At 42.7% G+C, this 25279-nt stretch overlaps 1 protein-coding gene across 1 annotated transcript; it reads right to left on the reverse strand.

Moving 5' to 3' along the window:
- Window positions 1-14337: 14337 nt before the first annotated feature.
- LOC106602571 (E3 ubiquitin-protein ligase TRIM21-like) lies at window positions 14338-17375 on the reverse strand. Its single transcript, XM_045716654.2, has one exon. It carries the CDS (start codon window positions 17373-17375, stop codon window positions 15744-15746), a length of 1632 nt encoding a protein of 543 aa, XP_045572610.2. The 3' UTR covers window positions 14338-15743.
- Window positions 17376-25279: the final 7904 nt, after the last annotated feature.

Here is a 25279-nt window from a genome sequence, read left to right on the forward strand (position 1 = left end):
AAAATAACAAAACGACCGACAACAGTTCCGTCAGGTGACATACACTAAACAGAAAACAACTACCCACAAAACCCAGGAAGAAAAACCCCTACTTAAATATGATCTCTAATCAGAGGCAACGAGGATCAGCTGCCTCCAATTAGAGATCAACCCAAACAATCCCAACATAGAAATAGAAAAACTAGAACTTAAACATAGAAATAGAAAACATAGAACAACCCAAAACACCCCCTGTCATGCCCTGACCTACTCTACTATAGAAAATTACATCTTACCAGGATCAGGACGTGACAGTACCCCCCCCCCCCCCCCCCCCCCCCCAAAGGTGCAGACTCCAAATGCAACATAATCAAAACCCAACAAAACACAAAGGGAGGGTAGGGGGGTGACAAAAGTCTATGGCGGCTCAAATGCAGTCCACATAACCTTAACTTCCAGCATAGGAGGCGGCTCTGGTTCTGGGCGTACTCTCCGCTTCACCCGCTGATCCTTCTGCTTTATTACCACCTGACCGTGGATCGTCGTGAAAGGAACCGGACTGTAGATCATTGCTGGAGGCTCCGGGCTGCAGGCCGCCGCTGGAGGTGAAGGCTCCGGGCTGCGGACCGGGAGGCTCCGGACTGGGGAGCGTAGCTGGAGGCTCCGGACTGGGGAGCGTAGCTGGAGGCTCCGGACTGAAGAGCGTAGCTGGAGGCTCCGGACTGAAGAGCGTCGCTGGAGGCTCCGGACTGAAGAGCGTCGCTGGAGGCTCAGGACTGAAGAGCGTCGCTGGAGGCTCCGGACTGAAGAGCGTCGCTGGAGGCTCCTGACTGAAGAGCGTCGCTGGAGGCTCCGGACTGAAGAGCGTTGCTGGAGGCTCCGAACTGAGGAGTGTCGCTGGAGGCTCCGGACGGAAAAAGCGTCGCAGGAGGCTCCGGACTGGGAGGCGTCATAATAGGTTCCGGACTAGTGACCGTTGCTGCTGGCTCCATGCCATGGATCATCTCTACAGGTTCCGCACCAGGGATCATCACTGGAGGCTTCTTACCATGGATTATCTCTACAGATGCCGGGCCATGGATTATTCTTACAGGCTTCGTGCCATGGTTTATCCCTACACGCTCCGGACCATTTATAATCCCTCAAGGCTTTTTGCCAAGGATTACTTCTTCAGGTTCCGGGCCATGGATTACCTCTTCAGGCTTCGTGCCATGGAATATCCCTACAGGCTCCGGGCCATGGATCATCACTAGAGGCTTAGCGCCATGGAACATCCTACAGGCGTCGGACCATCGATTATCACTGGAGGCTTTGTACGAGGAGCAGGAACCGGTCTCACCGGACCTGGGAGATGCACTGAGGACCGAGTGCTCAAAGCAGGTACCGGCCGTACTGGGTTATGGATGCGCACTGGAGGGAGAGTGCGAAGAACAGGCAGAGGACATACTGGATTCTGGAGGCGCGCTGGAGGGAGAGCGCGAGGAGGAGGCACAGGACGTACTGTGCTATGGAGGCGCACTGGAGAGAGAGTGCGAGAGGCAGGCACATGCTCACCACAAAAAGCACGGGGAATTGGCTCAGGTCCCAGTCCTGGCCGAGCCAAACTACCAGTGTGCCCCCCCCAAAAAGTTTTTGGGGCTGCCTCTCGTTCTTCCCAGGTAGGCTCCGATATCGCTCGATTACCTGGCCCCAAGTCCAGTCTCTCCTCTCAATCCACTCCTGATGTGACCAGGTGTCCATTTCTGCCCGGGCACACCGCTTGATCCAATCATGGTGGGTAGTTCTGTAACAAAGGTCGTATAAAGGGGACCAAGGCGCAGCGTGTAGAGTGCTCATATTTACTTTTAATGAATATACTTAAACAAAATAACAAAACGACCGACAACAGTTCCGTCAGGTGACATACACTAAACAGAAAACAACTACCCACAAAACCCAGGAAGAAAAACCCCTACTTAAATATGATCTCTAATCAGAAGCAACAAGGATCAGCTGCCTCCAATTAGAGATCAACCCAAACAATCCCAACATAGAAAGAGAAAAACTAGAACTTAAACATAGAAATAGAAAATATAGAACAACCCAAAACACCCACTGCCCTGACCTACTCTACTATAGATAATTACATCTTACTAGGATCAGGATGTGACAGTAGGCCATCTATCTGATGCTGTCTCGTCCAAAAGAGTATAACATTGTTGCCGCCCATAGCATTGAATGCAAGGGAAGCCAGCGAGCATTTGGCCTCCCTTGATAAAAAAGTATGAAATAATAGCCAATCAGTGCTAAACTGAGTGAGCTCAACTGTGAATGGTCCTGGCGCACCAAAAAAAAGTGTCAATAGAAGCTGGTTTGGATTTGGCTTCTCTCCAATCGCATCGAGAGCATACGTCATTGACAGAAACAACTTGAATTCTTGCATCTCTTTGTGTTGTCCTCCGGTGGCTAGCTCACTAGATAAAATTGTCCCTCTCCTCAATTAACCATGGATGGAGATAGGGATTTGGACTTGTGTTTTTACTTAATTCTCCATACTGGACACTGATTTTAATGGCGATTCTGATCCAACCATAAATACATACATAGTGCCCCTGGCCTGAGAGGATGGAAGTTCAATATGTAGCTTGATGTAGAAGGCTAATGTTGCTGTAACTAGCTAACGTTGCCCATGAAATGAAGTTAAACTAGCGAGCAAGCATTGTAGCCAAGTAGCCTAGGACAACAAAAAACAACGTGTGTACTGTATGACAGAGTGATAAAACATTTCATCTCCATGAAAGAGAGGATGGCATTGGAGTTTCTGTACATACACACATAAACACATACAGAAATTAGAACCATGGACAGCCACATCATATTTAGCTTACATTCATTGGACTAAATTGTTTTTGGTATCTTTTAGTTGTCACTGAATTAGACTAAGCATAAGATGATGTTGAAATGTTGAAGTTGAAATGGTGCTAGAATAGTGGAGGCAGCTCCTGTTGTCTTTGCGTCTTGCGGTAACTTTCCGTGGTTCTAAATCATTAGTGGTCCGAAAATGTCAGAAATGCTAACTTGCTGTAGGTCATGTAACTGTTTGTTCCATGCAATATGCTTTGGGGACTTCACTGGGCAAAGGTTTCTCTCCGGTTTTGTGATGAAACAAAGGTTTGTTTGAATTTATTCTGCCACTGTGTCTTCTTATTGTCTCGGCCTTACATCTATATATCATGGTGGCAAGGCATATGATCAAACATTATTGAGCAAATAACGCAATTAACACAACACATAGGTTGTAATATGGCTGTTTTTCTGGCTTCCCCGGTGATTTTACCCACACACAGCTACTGTGCACCACACAACCAATAAACAAAGCATACCAACTTTGGACACTTCTACATCATGGTTATGACAATCTCTGAATGTCATAACAAAAATGTTTTTTTTGTAACAGATGTCTCTTTCCATTCATCAATTGGACGCTGCAGAGATCAGATTGATTATATTTGTCAGTAAAAAAAATCCTTGTATACACAAAGATTTTCTTAAGTGACCGGGATTGAACAATAAAGTCAGGGTCGTGCATTATTTCCATTGTGGTCCCTATTTATTTATTTTTTTACATAAATACATATACAATTACAGAGATACAGACACATTGCATAGATACAGACACATTACATAGATACAACCTCTAGATGAGTATGAGGGGGGAGTTTAAGTACAATTATTACAAGCTTGTTTAGCTGGTAGCTTATTCTTTAGATGTTTGGGGCTGCTGGTGAACCATGATGTGCAGACATAATCAAAGTGACACTGGACTATCGCCCTTCAAATCAAATCAAATGTATTGGTCACATACTCGGGTTATTGCGTGTGTAGCGAAAATGCTTGTGTTTCTAGCTCCGACAGTGCAGTAATATCTAACAATGAATATCTAACAGCTTCACAACATATACCCAAAATACACGTAAATCTAAGTAAGGAATGGATTAAGAATGAATACATATACACTACCATTCAAAGGTTTGGGGTCACTTAGAAATGTCCTTATTTTTGAAAGAAAAGCACATTTTCTATCCTTTAAAATAACATCAAATTTATCAAAAATACAGTGCAGACATTGTTAATGTTGTAAATGACTATTGTAGCTGGAAAAGGTTTGTTTTTTATGGAATATCTACAAAGGCGAACAGAGGCCCATTATCAGCAACCATTACTCCCATGTTCCAATGGCACGTTGTGTTAGCTAATCAAAGTTTTTAATTTTAAAAGGCTAATTGATCATTAGAAAACCCTTTTGCAATTATGTTAGCACAGCTGAAAACTGTTGTCCTGATTAAAGAAGCAATACAAGTGGCTTTCTTTAGACTAGTTGAGTATCTGGAGCTTTAGCATTTGTGGGTTCGATTACAGGCTCAAAATGTCCAGAAACAAAGTACTTTCTTCTGAAACTCGTCAGTCTATTTTTGCTCTGAAAAATAAAGGCTATTCCAAGAAATTGCCAAGAAACTGAAGATCTCGTACAATGCGGTGTACTACTCCCTTCACAGAACAGCTCAAACTGGCTCTAACCAGAATATAAAGAGGAGTGGGAGGCCCCGGTGCACAACTGAGCAAAAGGACAAGTACATTAGAGTGTCTGGTTTGAGAAACAGACGCCTCACAAGTCCTCAACTGGCAGCTTCATTAAATAGTACCCGCAAAACACCAGTCTCAACGTCAATAGTGAAGAGGCAACTCTGGGATGCTGGCTTTCTATGCAGAATTGCAAAGAAAAAGCCATATCTCAGACTGGCCAATAAAAAGAAAATATTAAGATGGGCAAAAGAACACAGACAAAGGAACTCCGGGAACAGCATCCTCACTGTTGATGTTGAGACTGGTGTTTTGAGGGTAGCATTTAATGAAGCTGTTCTGTGAAGGGAGTAGTACACAGCATTGTACAAGATCTTCAGTTTCTTGGCAATTTCTCGCATGGAATAGCCTTCATTTCTCTGAACAAGAATAGACTGACAAGTTTCAGAAGAAAGATAATTGTTTCTGGCCATTTTGAGCCTGTAATCGAACCCACAAATGCTGATGCTCCAGATACTCAACTAGTCCAAAGATGGACAGTTTATTTGCTTCTTTAATCAGGACAACAGTTTTCAGCTGTGCTAACATAATTGCAAAAGGGTTTTCTTATGATCAATTCGCCTTTTAAAATGATAAACCTAGAATAGCTAACACAACGTGCCACTGGAACACAGGAGTGATGGTTGCTGATAATGGGCCTCTGTACGCCAATGTAGATATTCCATACAAATTCTGCCGTTTCCAGTCATTTACAACATTAACAATTTGATGTTATTTTAATGGACAAAAATGTGTTTTTCTTTCAAAAACAAAGACATTTCTAAGTGACCCCAAACTTTTGAACGGTAGTGTATGTCAGAGCGGCATTGGACTAAGATACAGTGGCGTAGTATAGAATAAAGTATGTACAGTGAGGGAAACATTATTTGATCCCCTGCTGATTTTGTACGTTTGCCCACTGACAAAGAAATGATCAGTCTATAATTTTAATGGTAGGTTTATTTGAACAGTGAGAGACAGAATGACAACAAAAAAATGCAGAAAAACTCATGTCAAAAATGTTATAAATTGATTTGCATTTTAATGAGGGAAATAAGTATTTGACCCCTCTGCAAAACATGACTTAGTACTTGGTGGCAAAACCCTTGTTGGCAATCACAGAGGTCAGACGTTTCCTGTAGTTGGCCACCAGGTTTGCACACATCTCAGGAGGGATTTTGTCCCACTCCTCTTTGCAGATCTTCTCCAAGTCATTAAGGTTTCGAGGCTGACGTTTGACAACTCGAACCTTCAGCTCCCTCCACAGATTTTCTATGGGATTAAGGTCTGGAGACTGGCTAGGCCCTCCAGCTGCCTTGAGATCATTGACAAGATCCTCCCGTGTGGTTCTGGCTGATTCCTCACCGTTCTCATGATCATTGCATCTCCACGAGGTGAGATCTTGCATGGAGCCCCATGCCGAGGGAGATTGACAGTTCTTTTGTGTTTCTCCCATTTGCGAATAATCGCGCCAACTGTTGTCACCTTCTCACCAAGCTGCTTGACGATGGTCTTGTAGTCCATTCCAGCCTTGTGTAGGTCTACAATCTTGTCCCTGACATCCTTGGGGAGCTCTTTGGTCTTGGCCATGGTGGAGAGTTTGGAATCTGATTGATTGCGTCTGTGAACAGGTGTCTTTTATACAGGTAACAAACTGAGATTAGGAGCACTCCCTTTAAGAGTGTGCTTCTAATTTCATCTCGTTACCTGTATAAAAGACACCTGGGAGCCAGAAATCTTTCCGATTGAGAGGGGGTCAAATACTTATTTCTCTCATTAAAATGCAAATCAATTTATAACATTTGTGACATGTGTTTTTCTGGATTTTTTTGTTGTTATTCTGTCTCTCACTGTTCAAATAAACCTACTATTAAAATTATAGACTGATCATTTCTTTGTCAGTGGGCAAACGTACAAAATCAGCAGGGGATCAAATACTTTTTTCCCTCCCTGTACATATGATGTGGGTGATGCAATATTTACAAACAATTAAAGTGCCTAAGATACCGTAGAATATCATGGAGTACAGTATTTACATATAAGATGGGTAATGCAAGATACAAAGACATTATTAAAGTGGCTAGTGTTTCATTTTGTCACGTCCTGACCAGTAAAAGGGGTTATTTGTCATTGTAGTTTGGTCAGGGCGTAGCAGGGGGTGTTTGTTTTGGTGTTTTTGGTTTAGGTTCTATGTTTTATATTTCTATGTTTAAATCTAGTTTTCTATTTCTATGTTGGGTTTTTGGCAATGACCTCCAATTAGAGGCAGCTGGTTGTCGTTGTCTCTAATTGGAGGCCATATTTAGTTGTGTTTGTTTCCCTTGTGTTTTGTGGGTGGTTGTTTCCTGTATAGCCTGTGTTGCGTTACGGAACTGTTTCGTCGTTTTGTTTATTTTGTTTAAGTGTTATCTTTAAATAAATTAAGAAGATGAGCACTATACCCGCTGCGCCTTGGTCCAATCCTTATGACGCCTATGACATATTTCCTTAAAGTGGCCAGTGATTCTTAATCTATGTCTTTAGGCAGCAGCCTTTGATGTGCTGGAGATGGCTGTTTAACAGTCAGTGGTGTAGTATAGAATACAATACAGTATAAACATATGAGATGGGTGACGCATTATGTAAACAATTTAAACGTGACTAAGATACCGTAGAATAGTTTGGAGTGCAGTTTATACATATGAGATGAGTAATGCTAAATACGGAACCATTATTAAAGTGGCTAGTGATCCATTTCTAAAAGTGGCCAGTGATTCCTAATCTGTCTATAGGCAGCTCTAGCCATTGCTGATGTGCTAGTAATGGCTGATTAGCAGTCTGATGGCCTTGAGATAGAAGCTGTTTATCAGTCTCTCAGTCCCAGCTTTGTGCACCTGTACTAGCCTCGCCTTCTGAATGATAGCAGGGTGAACAGGCAGTGGCTTGGGTGGTTGATGTCCTTGATGATCTTTTTGGCCTTCCTATGGCATCGGGGGCTGTAGGTGTCCAGGAGGGCGGGAAGTTTGCCCCCGGTAATGTGTTGGGCAGACCGCCCCTCCCTCTGGACAGCTTTGCGGTTGTGGGCGCTGCAATTGCCGTACCAGGTGGTGACACAGCCCGTCAGGATGCTCTCAATTGTGCATCTGTAAAGGTTTGTGAGGGTTTTAGGTGTTAAGCCAAATTTATTTAGCCTCCTGAGGTTGAAGAGGCGCTGTTGTGCCTTCTTCACCACACTGTCTGTGTGGGTGGACCATTTCAGTTTGTCAGCGATGTGTATGCCAAGGAACTTGAAGCTTTCCACCTTCTCCACTGCGGTCCCATCGACGTGGATAAGGGGGTGCTCCCTCTGCTGTTTTCTGAAGTCCACGATCATCTCCTTAGTTTTGATGATGTTGAGTGAGAGGTTATTTTCCTGACACCACACTCCCAGAGCCCTCACCTCCTCCCTGTATGCTGTCTCATCGTTGTTGGTAATCAAGCCTACTACTGTGTGTCGTCTGCAAACTTGATGATTGAGTTGGAGGCGTGCGTGGCCACGCAGTCATGGGTGAACAGGGAATACAGGATGGGGCTGAGCATGCACCCTTGTGGAGCCCCAGTGTTGAGGATCAGCGAAGAGGAGGTGTTGTTGCCTACCTTCACCACCTGGTGGCGACCCGTCAGGAAGTCCAGTACCCAGTTGGTCAGGGTGGGGTTCAGACCAAGGGCCTCGAGATTGATGATGAGCTTGGTGGGTACTATGGTGTTGAATGCTGAGCTGCAGTCAATGAAGTGGAAGTTGGAATAGTTATATTTGAGTGTTTCAGCAAATGGATAGTGAGGGAGGCCCTGCTCTCTCGCTTCCCCAGTTGTTTAGTTAATTTTCTTTCCAATCTCCTTTGCATTAGCATAGCCTCTCCTGTAGCCTGTCAACTATGTGTCTGTCTATCCCTGTTCTCTCCTCTCTGCACATGCCACACAAACGCTTCACACCGCATGGCCGCTGCCACTCTAACCTGGTGGTCCCAGCGTGCACGACCCACGTGGAGTTCCAGGTCTCCGGCAGCCTCTGGAACTGCCGGTCTGCGGCCAACAAGGCAGAGTTCATCTCAGCCTATGCTACCCTTCAGTCCCTCAACTTCTTGGCGCTGACGGAAACATGGATTACCACAGAAAACACTGCTACTCCTACTGCTCTCTCCTCGTCTGACCATGTGTTCTCGCATACCCCGAGAGCATCTGGTCAGCAGGGTGGCGGGACTGGAATCCTCATCTCTCCCATGTGGACATTCTCTCTTTCTCCCCTGACCCATCTGTCTATCTCCTCCTTTGAATTCCATGCTGTCACAATCACTAGCCCATTCAAGCTTAACATCCTTATCATTTATCGCCCTCCAGGTTCCCTTGGAGAGTTCATCAATGAGCTTGACGCCTTGATAAGTTCCTTTCCTGAGGATGGCTCACCCCTCACAATTCTGGGTGACTTTAACCTCCCTACATCTATCTTTGACTCATTTCTCTCTGCCTCCTTTCCACTCCTCTCCTCTTTTGGCCTCACCCTCTCACCGTCCCCCCTACTCACAAGGCAGGCAATACGCTTGACCTCATCTTTACTAGATGCTGTTCTTCTACCAATCTCACTGCAACTCCCCTCCAAGTCTCCGACCACTACCTTGTATCCTTTTCCCTCTCGCTCTCCTCCAACACTACTCACTCTGCCCCTACACAGATGGTATTGCGCCGTCGCAACCTTCGCTCTCTCTCTCCTGCTACTCTCTCCTCTTCCATCCTATCATCTCTTCCCTCTGCTCAATACTTCTCCAACCAATCTCCTGATTCTGCCTCCTCAACCCTCCTCTTCTCCCTTTCTGCATCCTTTGACTCTCTATGTCCCCTATCCTCCCGGCCGGCTCGGTCCTCCCCTCCTGCTCCGTGGCTTGATGACTCATTGCGAGCTCACAGAACAGGGCTCTGGGCAGCCGAGCGGAAATGGAGGAAAACTAGCCTCCCTGCGGACCTGGCATCTTTTCACTCCCTCCTCTCCACATTTTCTTCCTCTGTTTCTGCTGCTAAAGACACTTTCTACCACTCTAAATTCCAAGCATCTGCCTCTAACCCTAGGAAGCTCTTTGCCACCTTCTCCTCCCTCCTGAATCCTCCTCCCCCTCCCCCCTTCTCCCTCTCTGCGGACGACTTTGTCAACCATTTTAAAAAGAAGGTTGACGACATCCGATCCTCGTTTGTTAAGTCAAACGACACCGCTGGTCCTGCTCACATTGCCCTACCCTATGCTTTGACCTCTTTCTCCCCTCTCTCTCCAGATGAAATCTTCGACTTGTGACGGCCGGGCCGGCCTCCCAACAACCTGCCCGCTTGACCCTATCCCCTCCTCTCTTCTCCAGACCATTTCCAGAGACCTTCTCCCTTACCTCACCTCGCTCATCAACTCATCCTTGACCACTGGCTACGTCCCTTCCGTCTTCAAGAAAGCGAGAGTTGCACCCCTTCTCAAAAAACCTACGCTCGATCCCTCCGATGTCAACAACTACAGACCAGTATCCCTTCTTTCTTTCCTCTCCAAAACTCTTGAGCGTGCCGTCCATGGCCAGCTCTCTTGCTATCTCTCTCAGAATGACCTTCTTGATCCAAATCAGTCAGGTTTCAAGACTGGTCATTCAACTGAGACTGCTCTTCTCTGTGTCACGGAGGCTCTCCGCACTGCTAAAGCTAACTCTCTCTCCTCTGCTCTCATCCTTCTAGACCTATCTGCTGCCTTTGATACTGTAAACCATCAGATCCTCCTCTCCACCCTCTCTGAGTTGGGCATCTCATGCGGCTCACTCTTGGATTGCGTCCTACCTGACAGGTCGCTCCTACCAGGTGGCGTGGCGAGAATCCGTCTCCGCACCATGTGCTCTCACCACTGGTGTCCCCCAGGGCTCAGTTCTAGGCCCTCTCCTATTCTCGCTATACACCAAGTCACTTGGCTCTGTCATATCCTCACATGGTCCCTCCTATCATTGCTACGCAGACGACACACAATTAATCTTCTCCTTTCCCACTTCTGATAACCAGGTGACGAATCGCATCTCTGCATGTCTGGCAGACATATCAGTGTGGATGACGGATCACCACCTCAAGCTGAACCTCGGCAAGACGGAGCTGCTCTTCATCCCGGGGAAGGACTGCCCGTTCCATGATCTCGCCATCACGGTTGACAACTCCATTGTGTCCTCCTCCCATAGTGCTAAGAGCATTGGCGTGACCCTGGACAACACCCTGTCATTCTCCGCTAACATCAAGGCGGTGACCCGGACCTGTAGGTTCATGCTCTACAACATTCACAGAGTACGACCCTGCCTTACACAGGAAGCGGCGCAGGTCCTAATCCAGGCACTTGTCATCTCCCGTCTGGATTACTGCAACTCGCTGCTGGCAGGGCTCCCTGCCTGTGCCATTAAACCCCTACAACTCATCCAGAACGCAGCAGCCCGTCTGGTTTTCAACCTTCCCAAGTTCTCTCACGTCACCCCACTCCTCCGCACACTCCACTGGCTTCCAGTTGAAGCTCGCATCTGCTACAAGACCATGGTGCTTGCCTACGGAGCTGTGAGGGGAACGGCACCTCCATACCTTCAGACTCTGATCAGTCCCTACACCCAAAGAAGGGCACTGCGTTCATCCACTTCTGGCCTGCTCGCACTCCCTACCTCTGCGGAAGCACAGTTCCCGCTCAGCTCTGTCAAAACTGTTCACTGCTCTGGCACCTCAATGGTGGAACAAGCTCCCTCACGACGCCAGGACAGCGGAGTCAATCACCACCTTCCGGAGACACAATGAAACCCCACCTCTTTAAGGAAAACCTGGGATAGGATAAAGTAATCCTTCTAACCCCCCCACCCAAAAAAAGATATAGATGTACTATTGTAAAGTGGTTGTTCCACTGGATATCATAAGGTTAATGCACCAATTTGTAAGTTGCCCTGGATAAGAGCGTCTGCTAAACGACGTAAATGTAAATGTATATGTCAGACAATGGGTGGAGTACTAAAGCTGAATGTATTTTCTGTTTGTAGGAAACTGCCTGTGTTTGTTGAAATCCTGCATCTGCTGCTTGTGGTACCTGAAGAAGTGTCTAACGTACCTGAATGGTTTTACAGAATACCACTTTAATCCATTTCTATACGGTAAATAGTGTTTATGCACATATTTCACAGAACTCGCCTTGTTAGCATTTACGATACTTGCCCGCTATTGTCTCAACATCCAACACACATTCACCGTCTCTTCTTTCTCTCTCGCTCTCTCTTTAGGAGTTCATAGGGAACAGTAAGAATATGGAGGGATGGGATCGGCCCGAGGCAGATGAAGACGGTCGTGAGATGAAGCCCACGGTGAGTTAACAATACTTTTCCAACAAAGTTTAACACTCCATTTGTTTATTGTTGTAGACTCAAGGAGGGACTTTTGCTTGACCAAACCAGAAGATGGAAACCAAAAGACATTCCAAGCGTTTTCTTAAATCCATGTATAACAGGTTTACCATGATATCACTCCAGTCACAGAGACTACAATATTTTTGATAACCTGTTTATTAATTTATGGCACACTTTACATGAAAGCTTTGTTATTTTTAAAAGCAAAATGCCTTTTTGATACACCTTTTTATATAACAAAAGTACTTAATTAAAAAATACTGTTAGTGTAGTTTGGTTCTAGTTTACAGGTTGTAAAGTATGTTTTGTTTAGCCTCTTGTGGGTGAAAGTATTGTTAGATTATTGGAATGCATTCCATGTCACCACTGTTATTAAGCACTATTTCCGTACACTACAAGTGTTTGTACATCAAATGTATTTTTAGATTGTGGTAATGACGATCATGGTTGCTACTTGTGCCGCGTTGCTCCTTTTATAATACAGTTTTGACAAATACAACTGACTAGCATAACAGATGATTAACAGGTGCTTTTCTGTCTGAAATAACTCCATCACACCTTGTTCAAAGTCTTCTTGCATGGACATTCTTTTTATTCTAAATTTGTGCAAGATCTTGTCCCACGCCTGATAACAGGATCATGTTACTACGGTGGATCAAATATGAACGAGCCTCTTACTCTGAGGATGTTTTATATTACTATAATGTATGAAATGCAGGTCCTACAAGTACTAAAGTTGTCATGTCAGAGGCAATGCGTGATCATAACTGACAATCCCTAAATTGTGGCAACATTGACTCATTACTGCTTACTAAGCTTGTAAAACTCTATCCATAGAAAACAGGATTCCCTATGACTGTATGTCTATTCCCTTTATGAGTTTTTGATATATAACAGAATTGTTATACCTTTTTTTGCATTTTAATAAAAGAAAACAAAAACAATCAATGTCCTCTTGTCTTTGTGAGAGCTGTGGGGCAAGAGAGGATCAGATCAGATCAATCTTGAACATCGGTTTGTGTCTGTATGCCACTAAGATATCCACTAAGAGGGAGAAAAAATAAAACAATATACCCAAATATAAACAATTTTAAACAAATTTAACCAGAAACCATGCATAGTGTACATTCACTAACAATGACCAACCTCCCCTATTCCACTGATTAGTACTTGTATAAGTGTGCCCTTTGGTTTTCATTGGGCCGTCCATTATTGTTACAATGTCCATTGGTGCGTGTGAGTACCTGACCTGTGGGTTTTGGCTTTCGTGCCATTGTGGATTGCGCAGTTAATCATTGTGCGCGTGTGTTTTTATTTGAGGTACTCCTCGCTCTTTTGTTTTGGGTTTCTACCCTGTGTTTTGTTACGTGTATGTTTGGTCTTCATCCCCGTGCCTTTACACGGCACGCAGTAATTTGGGCTGAATAAAAACCCCTATTACGCATTCCTGCACCTGTCTCCCGAATCATTTATGCCATCGTGACAAATACCTTACGAGGCTTCTTCTCTCTAAGCTGAGATCTTGAATCTGAGATATATTTCGTTCTCAAATTGCCAAATTGAAGCTACTGATAGTGAGGATTTGTTCAGTCAGTCACTTGCATGAACACATACATTTGTTATTAGAAAAGCACAAACATAAATTTCCAGCACAGTGGTCACAGCAGTAATTATTTATCATGAGAGGACAAACAATAACTAATAATGCTGCATACTCCAAGAAAGGTTCAAATTTAACTGGTAAAAATAATTATAAATTGCTGAATATTGTCACTTTTGAGGACACAAGCTCAAATACACGTCGTAACGTTGGTCATTAATCTGACGACTGATATTCATCGAACAATTAACTGTGTTTATAATTACGTGATTAGATTAATCAGGAAACCATTAACTCAGTAACCTGGGGCACCATGAGAAAAGTTTGTTTAATGAGTTACCGTTTCCAAAATTAACTCAAAGAATATCAGAATATCGATTTCATAGCAGCCGGCAATTAATTCATTTCCTCTTAAGGCTCATTCTGAACGTCGCATAATTCTTAAATCTGCACAAACCCTGGGTCTCGCTAAATCATTCCGTACCACACAAATTAAGTTGATTATTTATTTACTAACAAGCTAAATGATAATATAAGATACACATACACAAACAGTCTAGGCCATTGATTAGAACTTAATACAATGAAACCGATCCCTAGCGGACCAACACCAATAGAGAGAGAGAGAGAGAGAGAGAGAGAGAGAGAGAGAGAGAGAGAGAGAGAGAGAGAGAGAGAGAGAGAGAGAGAGAGCGAACAAGAGAAAAGCACACATGGATACATTTTTAACCTGCTTAGTTTAGCCCTAACACCTTGCCCCGAACTACCGCTCTTATGGGTCAGAATTATAATGAATGTATTTACTTGTTGAAAGTCTCTTTTGGGTATATTTACGTGGACCGAGTTCCGCTTATTGGGATAGGATGGCCGAAGCCCTTTTCATCTGATGGCTGTCTCCTTCGTTACCGGGTGTAAGTCTCTGATTGTCCACACGATGTCACAATGTCCTTTCTGTTGGTTGTCTGTTTCCTTGCACTCGTTCTGTGAGAGTAGTCTTATTCGGAGGATAATCAACCGTGTCGACGCTCCCAGCTTTGGTAGGAGGGCCGTGTAGACAACCGAGGATTTGAAGAGAATAACTAGCTGGTTCTTCTTGAATTCCCCTTTCTTAGATACAGTAAGCAACCGTAGCCTTGATTGTTAAGAGGTTCCTTTGTCCTCTTCCTCATATTGAGTTTGTGGGGTTGTGACTATCTTAGATCACGCTGCAGCTGTGGTCCGTTTTATTGTGGTATGTACATTCTTATACCCCCGGGTCACAAAGGGGCATTTCGGTCTATATGGCAAGTTCTCTGGGGCGTATCTAGTTACGAGGCAAGGTATCACAATGTACTATGGTCTCGTTAGACAATTAAATAATAGTTAATTGTTACAAAAATATTCTCTTTGATCTGGATATTTTCTACACAGCGCACAGTTTGTAAACATCACGTACATATTATGAAAACCTGTCAAGTTACAATCTTTCCGTTATAATGTCGTCATTTAACTTTTAATAACATAACAAAAACAACATTCATTTTCATATGTCATCTAGCATTGTTACCATCATTTCAGCTGATAAAATATGTACCAAAGTCCATTTATTCCATGTTACAGCTCTGCGGTAGGTTCTCCATAGGCCAACCATACATTCCAATCCTCCACTGACAGGACAAAGGATTTGTCTGCTGCCTTAAGATTTACAATGGCTTGAGGTGTCATGTATTCCTGCGCCTGTCTCCAATCATTTTTACAACGTGACAGGGGTGCACTGCCTTCATATCATAGGCCTGCAGTAGCTAAAGCTTAATAGCCACACCATACCAAACCTTTCCCAAATGTTTCTAAACTTAATTAGGGTAATATCAAAAGTAAGTCAAGCCAATGTTTACAGAGAAAATATGAGAAGAATGGCGAATGTAAACCAGGGAAAAAACGCACTACCCTCACCTGTGCCCTACCCAAAGAAATAAAAAAGGTTTGACAACCCTCCCCTATGTTGTGGCACCCCTCCCCTAGTAATATTTAATCTGTCCCTAAAGAGTAAAGAAGTTTCAATTTTAATTTCATTATGAGATTTCAGAGGATATCCATGGAAATTTTATTCACATTTCATGTCAACTGACTAAATATATTTAATGATATGTAAATGTAATTAGTTAATTAACTGTTCGCACTGCATTGTTTAATCAGTATGTATGATTGACAGGAGCAATGATGAGAGGGGCTGAGTTTTGACCATCATCATTATCAGAAGGGCCAAAGTATGGAAAGAGTTTCTCTGTAAAGGTGCAGCCAGTGAAAGAGTAGATATGAGATTTGGCCTCCACATCATAAAAGGAGACGAGACCCTCCCCATAGTCCACAAAGACACCCACCTTCCGGGGCTTCTTTCTCAGGGAGAGGACGACAGGGGGTGAGGTACAGTTAAGGTACACATTCTCATCCCTTCGGGACACAGTCCAGAGTCCATCCTCAGGTCTCAGTGTGATAATCCCCTTCCTGTCAGTGGACTCTCTGGCCACTCCTAAATTCCATCTAGCCTTACCCTTAACCGTCACCTCATAGTAAAATCTTCCTGAGGAGAAGCCATCCTTTCCAAGGACAAACGGATCACAATCAAACTTTTTTGGATTGTCTAGAAGATTCTGTGGTGTGTCTCCATGTTTTACTTGTTTCCCATCCTCAGACAGGATGAGCCAAGGGTTTGCTGTATCAGGGTCCAGAGTCACATCCACTGCATACTGCTGATTTCTCTTCAGTTTGACTTCAGGCAGCTTCTCCATCTCTTTATTCAGTATATCCTCCAGGTGAGACACAGCGCTCCTCACAGTCCCCACACACAGATCTCTGTGAACACTGATCTCAGACCAGACCTTGGTGGGTGGAGGTTTGTACATTAGGGATGGGTAGTTCTGGAGAAGTCGGAGGTGGTCCTCAGTGTGTGGGAGCTGCTTCAGATCACTGCTTCTTCTCTTTAGCTCAGTGATTTCCTGCTCCAGTTCTTTAATGAACCCTTCAGCCTGCCTCTCTACTGCTTTCTGCTTCTCCTTAATTACCTGAACAAGCTCAACCTGGCTTTTCTTAACGGAGCGCACCAGAGCAGTGAAGACCTGCACGCTCTTTGCTGTCTCCCTCTCTGCATCTCTCTTGCTGAGATCTACTGAGAGTCTGATCTCTTTAACCTTCTTCAGTCTCTCCTGGATAATCAGCTGCACTTCTGCCTCAGTTTTCCCCAGCTGAACCTTCCTCTCTACACACTCTTCCTCTATAGGGACAGTGTCATGAGTCTTGTGGTCTCCCTCAGTGCAGAACTGACACACACATGTCTGGTCAGTCCTACAGAACAGCTCCAGGAGTCTTCCATGCTTCTTACACATCCGGTCTTCCAGGTTCTTCACAGGGTCGATCAGTTTGTGTCTCTTTAAGGGTGGGGCTATCTGATGAGGATCCAGGTGAGTCTCACAGTAGGAAGCCAGACACACCAGGCAGGACTTCAGGGCCTTGCGCTTCGTCCCAGTGCAGACATCACAGGACACTTTTATACGTTTGGCAGGGGACTCATCTTTACCTCTGTTTCTCATCTTTTTAAAATTCTCTACAACCTCTCTGAAAGTTGTGTTGACACGAAGCTTAGGTCGTCTGGAGAATTTCTCATTACACAGTGGACATCGACACAGGTCCATGCTTTTCCAGTACTTTGTGATACAGGCAATGCAGAAGTTGTGTCCACATGAAGTGGTGACTGGCTCAGTGAACACATCCAGACATATAGAGCACAGGAACTGCTCTTCAGATTGGAGAATGCAGGATGAAGCCATATCTAAACAGAGAAGGTGGAACTCTGAATTATTCCCTGGAATTATTCGGCTCTTGATCATTTCAGTGTCATTGTCAACACGGAATTTAGAGACACCAAGCAATGTTGATTCAAGATGTTTAACCATACAATATAAATTAGTCTAAGTACAAAATAAAGTTAAACATAGGTACTGTAGTCAAACACAGGAGAAAAGAAAACCGGAGAATACAGGAATTCATTAAAATACAATAATTCACACAGTAGCATTTATCTTCACCTGCCCTTGTAAATATCTACTCACCTGTATCTATGTGTTTGCGGCAGAGTGTGGGGTGCTTTCTCAGATTTATTGGTTCTATATACTGTAGTATAAAAAAACGACTGTCGTAGCAGATTTTTCAGAAGAGTTTGAGACCGTTTGCTTGTGTGGGCACATATAGTATGTCTATATACTTCAGCTTCACTTCAGTAAAGTGACGTTGACATGCTGCTCCCACCCAGTGCTAATCTGTGCTCTGGAACAGTTAACTGTTCACATGTCTGATCTCTTTTCATTTTTGATGCATTCTTGATACAAAAGAAGGAATTACTGCAGATGTAATGAAGGTTTTCTAAAGGCATCAACTACAATAGAATTCACAGGGGATGAACAAATACTGTCAGTCTAGGTAGATTTGATCCTTAATTAACCTTTTACTGCAGTGGGCTAAATCAGGGTCGCAGAGTGTTTCTTGTTAGTCTTTAACAAATCTATTTTGAAACGAAAGTATACACCTCACACACATGGTTATGGGCTTAACAAAAATAATACACTTATACCATGTCAGATATAGAGTTGAAATGTAATACATTTTGAGTTTACATCCCAATAGTACACTTTATATACATCACAGAAGACTGAAATACAACAAAACTGTTTGACATAGCAACACCGGATTTTGGGCTTGTTGAAACATATGAATAACATTCCAACCATGAGGTCACGAGGTCATTTGACTTCAGGAAAGGGCTACATAAAGAGCAGGAAATATTATTTTCAGATTATTCCTTTAAACATACTCACTTTCGATTCTACCAAGTCAAGTCAGAAAATGGTTGGAGAACTAAAGCTGAATCTATTTTCTGTTTGTAGGAAACTGCCTGTGTTTGTTGAAATCCTGCATCTGCTGCTTGTGGTACCTGAAGAAGTGTCTAACGTACCTGAATGGTTTTACAGAATATCACTTTAATCCATTTCTATATGGTAAATAGTGTTTTTATGCACATATTACATTGAACTCGCCTTGTTAGCATTTACGATACTTGCCCGCTATTGTCTCAACATTTAACACACATTCACCGTCTCTTCTTTCTCCCTTTCTCTCTCTTTAGGAGTTCGTAGAGAACAGTAAGAATATGGAGGGATGGGATCGGCCCGAGGCAGATGGAGACGGTCGTGTGATGAAGCCTATGGTGAGTTAACAATACTTTTCCAACAGAGAATACATTCATTTATCTCCATAATCTAGAGTCATGTACTCAAAATGATGATGCTGATGAAGACAATAGTAAAGTTTAACACTCCATTTGTTTATTGTTGTAGACTCAAGGAGGAGGGACTTTTGCTTGACCAAACCAGGAGACTGAAACCGAAAGGCATTTGATGATTAACAGGCACTTCTCTGTCTGAAAAAACTCCATTGTGCAAGGTGTTCTCCCACGCCTGCTTATAGGATCATGTTACTACGGTGGATCAAATATGAAATATCCATTTACTCTAATAAGAACATTTTATATTACTCTAATGTATGACATGCAGGTCCTACAAGTACTGAGGTTGTCTTATGTCAGAGGCAATGCATGATCATAACTGACAATCCCTAAATTGTGGCAACATTGAGTCATTACTGCTTACTGAGTTTGTAATACTCTATCCATAGAAAACAGGATTCCTTATGACTGTATCTCTATTCCCTTCATGAGTTTTTGTTATATAACAGAATTGTTATACTTTTGTTTTGCATATTAATAAAAGAAAACGAAAACAATCATGGTCCTCTTGTCTGTGTGAGATCTGTGGGGCAAGAGAGAATCAGTTCAATCTTGAACATGGGTTTGTGTCTGTATGCCACTAAGATATCCACTAAGAGGGAGAAACAATAAAACAATACACCCAAATATAAAAACAATAATGTACATTTACCCAACAATAAAGTATTGAATTAAATTAAATGCTTGTAATTATGATGTGTTGAAATGGAAATTTCCCTGTATCATACCAGGTTTCAAAGTGTATTTTGTATTCTGTCTAGTACGTTAGCTGCACTTGATTGAGCTTCCCTGGTGCATTATAACCAATAGAATAGTCCCAAAAGTACAACCCCACCAATCTGGCACCATAGAAATATAATTTTTAAATGTCAATGTCTGGCACTCCATATACAGGCTCAATCAAATGGTCAAAGTATCTGAAAGAAAACAAATACTATTGGAATCCAGGTCTGTCCTGTATCAGTTTGACTATTTCCTAACTTAATTTTCCTCTACCCTGTGGTGGATATCAGGAATAAATCCCCGCTGACCCTGACCCCCATCCTGTCCTCTATGCTGCGACTGGCCCACTACCACCTGGGTACGTGGCCGTCCTTACTTAGATCCACAACCAGCTCAAAGGAAAAGTACCTCCTTTATCACATTCACCTACATCCACAACCATCTCAAAGGCTAAGGATGTGCCATATCATTAGCTTCCCTTTGAGAGCGAATAATAGTTAGGAGAGAAAAATAGTATCACTTTCTGTCAAAGGTCAGCATTAGACCTAAATGATATTAATAATTAAAGCAAAATAACTTGGATTACTTTTTAATTTCATTTGAGTTGAATGAAGTGACGCAGCATGACAACGTGAATGTTCAAGAATCCCAAATCGCATTATGCATTTCCTCCTTTCTAGAGTAGCTTTGATGACAGTTGTGTTTGTGATGCTAACGTTATCTCACAAATGTGAGGATGTTTGAGATGGAAAAACCTAAGCATTTTATAATGAACAAGTCTCGTTCTTTCAACATTACATTGGCGACCATGTCTTGTATGAATGTAAACAAGTCTGAGGCACGCATGCCAATGGTTAATTCTGCTGTCTGTAAGGAAATGGGCAGGCTATAGGTTGACTCTGATGCTACGATTAAATAGAGCACACTCAGCGCACCTTTTCTTCCATTCACTCTTCCCTTGTTACAATTCTCCCTAGAAATTACCATCCCGTGTTAGAGGCCAAGTGGGCATGACTGGGCATGATTGAAATCATACTCAACTCTCACATTTCCAAGGAACGTCATACATTTCACAGAATCTCGCAAATCTCTGTTTTGAAAGATACTGACTTTATGACAAATTATCCTATGTACCCTTGGTAGTCAATTTTGGAATACTAATAAATGCCACGTAGGCCGCTTTCAACCAGAGAAGTTGTTTTTTTGGTTTAGCTCCCCTTTGAGGGATAGTTTTCCTTCTGTCAAAGAAGGTCAGCATTGTGGGTCGATGAAAAGCTATGATCCCTAATTGATATCACTTATTAAATCCACTTCAATCACTGTGGATGAAGGGGAGGAAACATGTTAAAGAAGGATTTTTAAACCTTGAGACAGTTGAGACATGGATTGTGTACATGTGCCATTCAGAGGGTGAATGGGAAAGACGCAAGATTTCAGTGCCTTTGAACAGGGTATGGTAGTAGCTGCCAGGCGCACCGGTTTGAGTGTGCTAAGAACTGCAATGCTGCTGGGTTTTTCACGCTCAACAGGGGGGGTGGGTCCTAATGTTTTGTGAAATCAGTATATTACGATGTAAAGAAAGGTTTTCATTTTAATTTCATTATAATATTTCAGAGGAGACGTGGCACATCAAAACTCACTCAATTTGTGCAAATATGTACAAAAAGTATTTCAGCAGATTTTGTGCATTTTCCTGCGTTTTTGTGCGGCTTAATTCGTGTGACAATTTATTTGTGCCACTTCATTCGTAGGAAAATACACACAGTTTTGTGCTACGTCAATCATAGGAAAACACATTGTTTTGGGGAAAACTTAGGAACAATTTTTAAATTGTCTAGCTCCCATCCCATTACGTGATCTAGAGGTGAGAAGCGTTCTGAAAGTGCTATGCCCTGACCTGTTATTCAGAAGAACAACCTCTGTGTCTGTCTAATTTACATAAGTTAACCTACCAGCGTGGACCCAAAACAAACACATTCAACACATTTACAAGCAACCTGTTATTACAACCATGGTGTTATTTTGTTACTGAAGCTTATATCTGATAACCTGGGTTAGACAAATAATGTAAGTGTGTTATGCAGCAAAACGCAACTATCCTTTTTTTAGGATGCAAACCTGTAATATTAATTGCTGTTGATCCATCTAATGAAATGGAAGTAGGATTTTTTACGACCTTGAATCGAGGCCTTTCCCAGTCATGAAGGACGAAGCTAGGCCCCTCTTGGTTCTCATTGGTGAAGACTGAACTCAAGTTAGGTTTTATATGTCAGACTCTCCTACACCACTTTGCCCAACATGTTATACCCCAGAGGTTGTAATTAAACCCATTTTAAGGGGATATAACTTGTATCATTGTTATAGGGCTGTGAAGCCCATAGCCGAATGTCTTCAGACTGAGCATTTCTCTCTGGAAATTGCTGCTGACATTGAACACAGCATAGGGTTGAGGGTATTTAATTAATTTCTGACTCTCCTATACTCCTATTCCCAACCTCTTATACCCCATAGTTCGTAAATAAACACTTTTTTAGCTGATATAACTTGTATAATTATTACAGGGCTGTGAAGCCCATAGCCGAATGTCTTCAGACTGAGCATTTCTCATCTTTTATTTACTGTAACGGGCGTCGTAAGGATTGGACCAAGGTGCAGCGGGAACGTGTATACTCATCTTCTTTATTTTTATTAAAAGAAGGAAAAACTAAAGAAACACGTATACAAAACAACAAACGACACTAAACAGTCCTGTCAGGTGCACAGACACAAAACAGGAGATAACTACCCACAAACCCCCATAGCACAAACACCCCTATACATAGGACCTTCAATCAGAGGCAATGAGGAACAGCTGCCTCCAATTGAAGGTCAATCAACAAATCCTAAACATAGAAGTAGAAAAACTAGACTGAACATAGAAAAACACTAACCTAGAACATAGACCAAAAACCCCGGAACACTCTAAACAAACACCCCCTGCCGCGTCCTGACCAAACTACAATAACATATAACCCCTTTACTGGTCAGGACGTGACATTTACGGAGAGCAATTTCCATTCTATAACAGGTAGTGTCCATTTATTTACAGTAGTGTGTTGATTAATTATTGCTTTCTTCAGTAGAAAAACTGATTATGTATAAAAATGCCAAATATACCAAAAGCTAAATCAAGCAGAGATGTACGACTATTTAACCATCTTAATCATTACTGAAACATACAAACTACAAACATTTAACCAGTTAAAGATAATGAATGCATGACAACTAGAAACAAAGATTTGATAAAAAATAATTCATACAAAAGTCATGAGTTGGCTATAACATGACTACAAACAACGTGAGTGTATGCATGTGTGTGCGTGTGTGTGTATTATGGTGTGTATTATAATTTCCCATCATAAAAAAATATATATCCCCATTCCCAAATCAAATACCTTCATCGATAACCCCCTCAAAAAAATCCTTATTTTTTTCTCCATTCTGGCAACCCTCATAAAATTTGACATAGCCTTATAGAAAATGCATTCTGAAAGAAATGGTGTAATGTAAAAGAAAAAGTGGAGCCTTGTATTAAATGCATTATGAAGAAAATTGTGTAATGTAGGCGCCACAAAATATGAATATGCATTTTGAAGAAAATCCTTTAGGCCTAGTATTGCCTACATGAAAAAGGGCCTTTCTGACTACCAGTATCCGAAAGTATTAGAAAAGCATAGAAAACAGTATTGGCATTAATAATAAAAAAAACTACGTAAGGCTACAATTACATTATCATTATTTCAGTGACACCTTGGTTGATTAGCAATATTGGGTTGTTAACACGTTTCGTTTTATTATATAAATAATTGTGGGACATAAAAAAAGGCAGTGTGGAATACCATTGCCCATCATGCATTGCTTTAATAACTTTCAAAAGATTGTTCCGAAGTTTGCCCCCAAAAAATGTATTTTCCTATGAATGAAGTCTCACAAAAATGTGTCTTTTCCTACAAATGAAGTCGCACAATTTTTGGGGTCTTTTCACATGAATTAAACCACACAAAAACGCATGAAAATTGCTAAAATATTTTTTGTACATATTTGCACAAATTGAGTGTGAGATTGTGTTGCTTCTGTCAGATCTGACAATTAATCTTGATGGTTGTACAGTCGTCTCAAATAAAACTGTGAAGGACCACGCTGTTACTCAGGACCCTGATCTCTCTTCTGATGAACATATCAAGACTTTCAAAGACAGCTTTTTTCCATCTACGTAACATTACAAAAATCTGAAACTGAATGTCCAAAAATTACGCAGAAAAGTCAATCCATGCTTTTGTCACTTCTAGATTAGACTTCAGCAATGCTCTATTTAAATAAACTTCAGTTAGTGCTAAACACAGCTGCTAGAATCTTGACCAGAACCACATTTTGTATCATACTACTCCAGTACTAACCTCTCTACACTGGCTTCCTGTTAAGGCAAGAGGTGATTCCAAGGTTTTACTGCTAACCTAGAAAGCATTACATGGGCTTGTTCCTACCTATCACTCTGATTTGGTCCTGCCGTACATACCTACCTATCGCTCTGATTTGGTCCTGCCGTACATACCTACACATACGCTACGGTCACAAGACGCAGGCCTCATTACTGTCCCTAGAATTTCATATCTTCAGTATTTAGTTTTATTATGTATTATTTCTTACACTGTTACCCCAGGAAATCTTAAGTCTCATTACATACAGCCGGGAGGAACTATTGGATATAAGAGCAACGTCAACTTACCAACGTTACGACCAGGAATACGACTTTCTCGAAGCGGATCCTCTGTTTGTTCCACCACCTAGGACAATGGGTCGGATCCCAGCAGGCGACCCAAAACAACGGCGCGGCAGACGGAGCGGTCTTCTGGTCAGGCTCCGTAGACGGGCACATCGCCCACCGCTCCAAAGTATACTACTAGCCAACGTCCAGTCTCTTGACAACAACGTAGACGAAATCCGAGCAAGGGTTGCCTTCCAGAGAGACATCAGAGATTGTTTCACGGAAACATGGCTCACTCGGGATACATTGTCAGAGTCGGTACAGCCACCTGGTTTCTTCATGCATTGCGCCGACAGAAACAAACATCTCTCTGGCACGAAGAAGGGCGGGGGTGTGTGCCTTATGATTAACGAGTCGTGGTGTGATCATAACAACATACAGGAACTCAAGTCCTTTTGTTCACCTGACCTAGAATTCCTTACAATCAAATGCCGACCGCATTATCTACCAAGAGAATTCTCTTCGACTATAATCACAGTCATGTACATCCCCCCCCAAGCAAACACCTCGACGGCCCTGAAATAACTTCATTGGACTCTATGTAAACTGGAAACCACATATCCTGAGGCTGCATTTATTGTAGCTGGGGATTTTAACAAGGCTAATCTGAAAACAAGGCTCCCTAAATTTGATCAGCATATCGAATGAGCAACCCGGGCTTGGAAAATTCTGGATCATTGTTACTCTAACTTCCGCAACGCTTACAAAGCCATCCCTCACCCTCCTCTCGGCAAATCTGACCACAACTCCATTTTGTTGCTCCCAGCCTATAGACAGAAACTTAAAGAGGAAACGCCTGTGCTCAGGTCTGTTCAACGCTGGTCCGACCAATCTGATTCCACGCTTCAAGACTGCTTCGATCACGT

This window comes from Salmo salar, chromosome 04, assembly GCF_965601325.2.
Source record: "Salmo salar chromosome 04, fSalSal1, whole genome shotgun sequence".
NCBI lineage: Eukaryota > Metazoa > Chordata > Actinopteri > Salmoniformes > Salmonidae > Salmo > Salmo salar.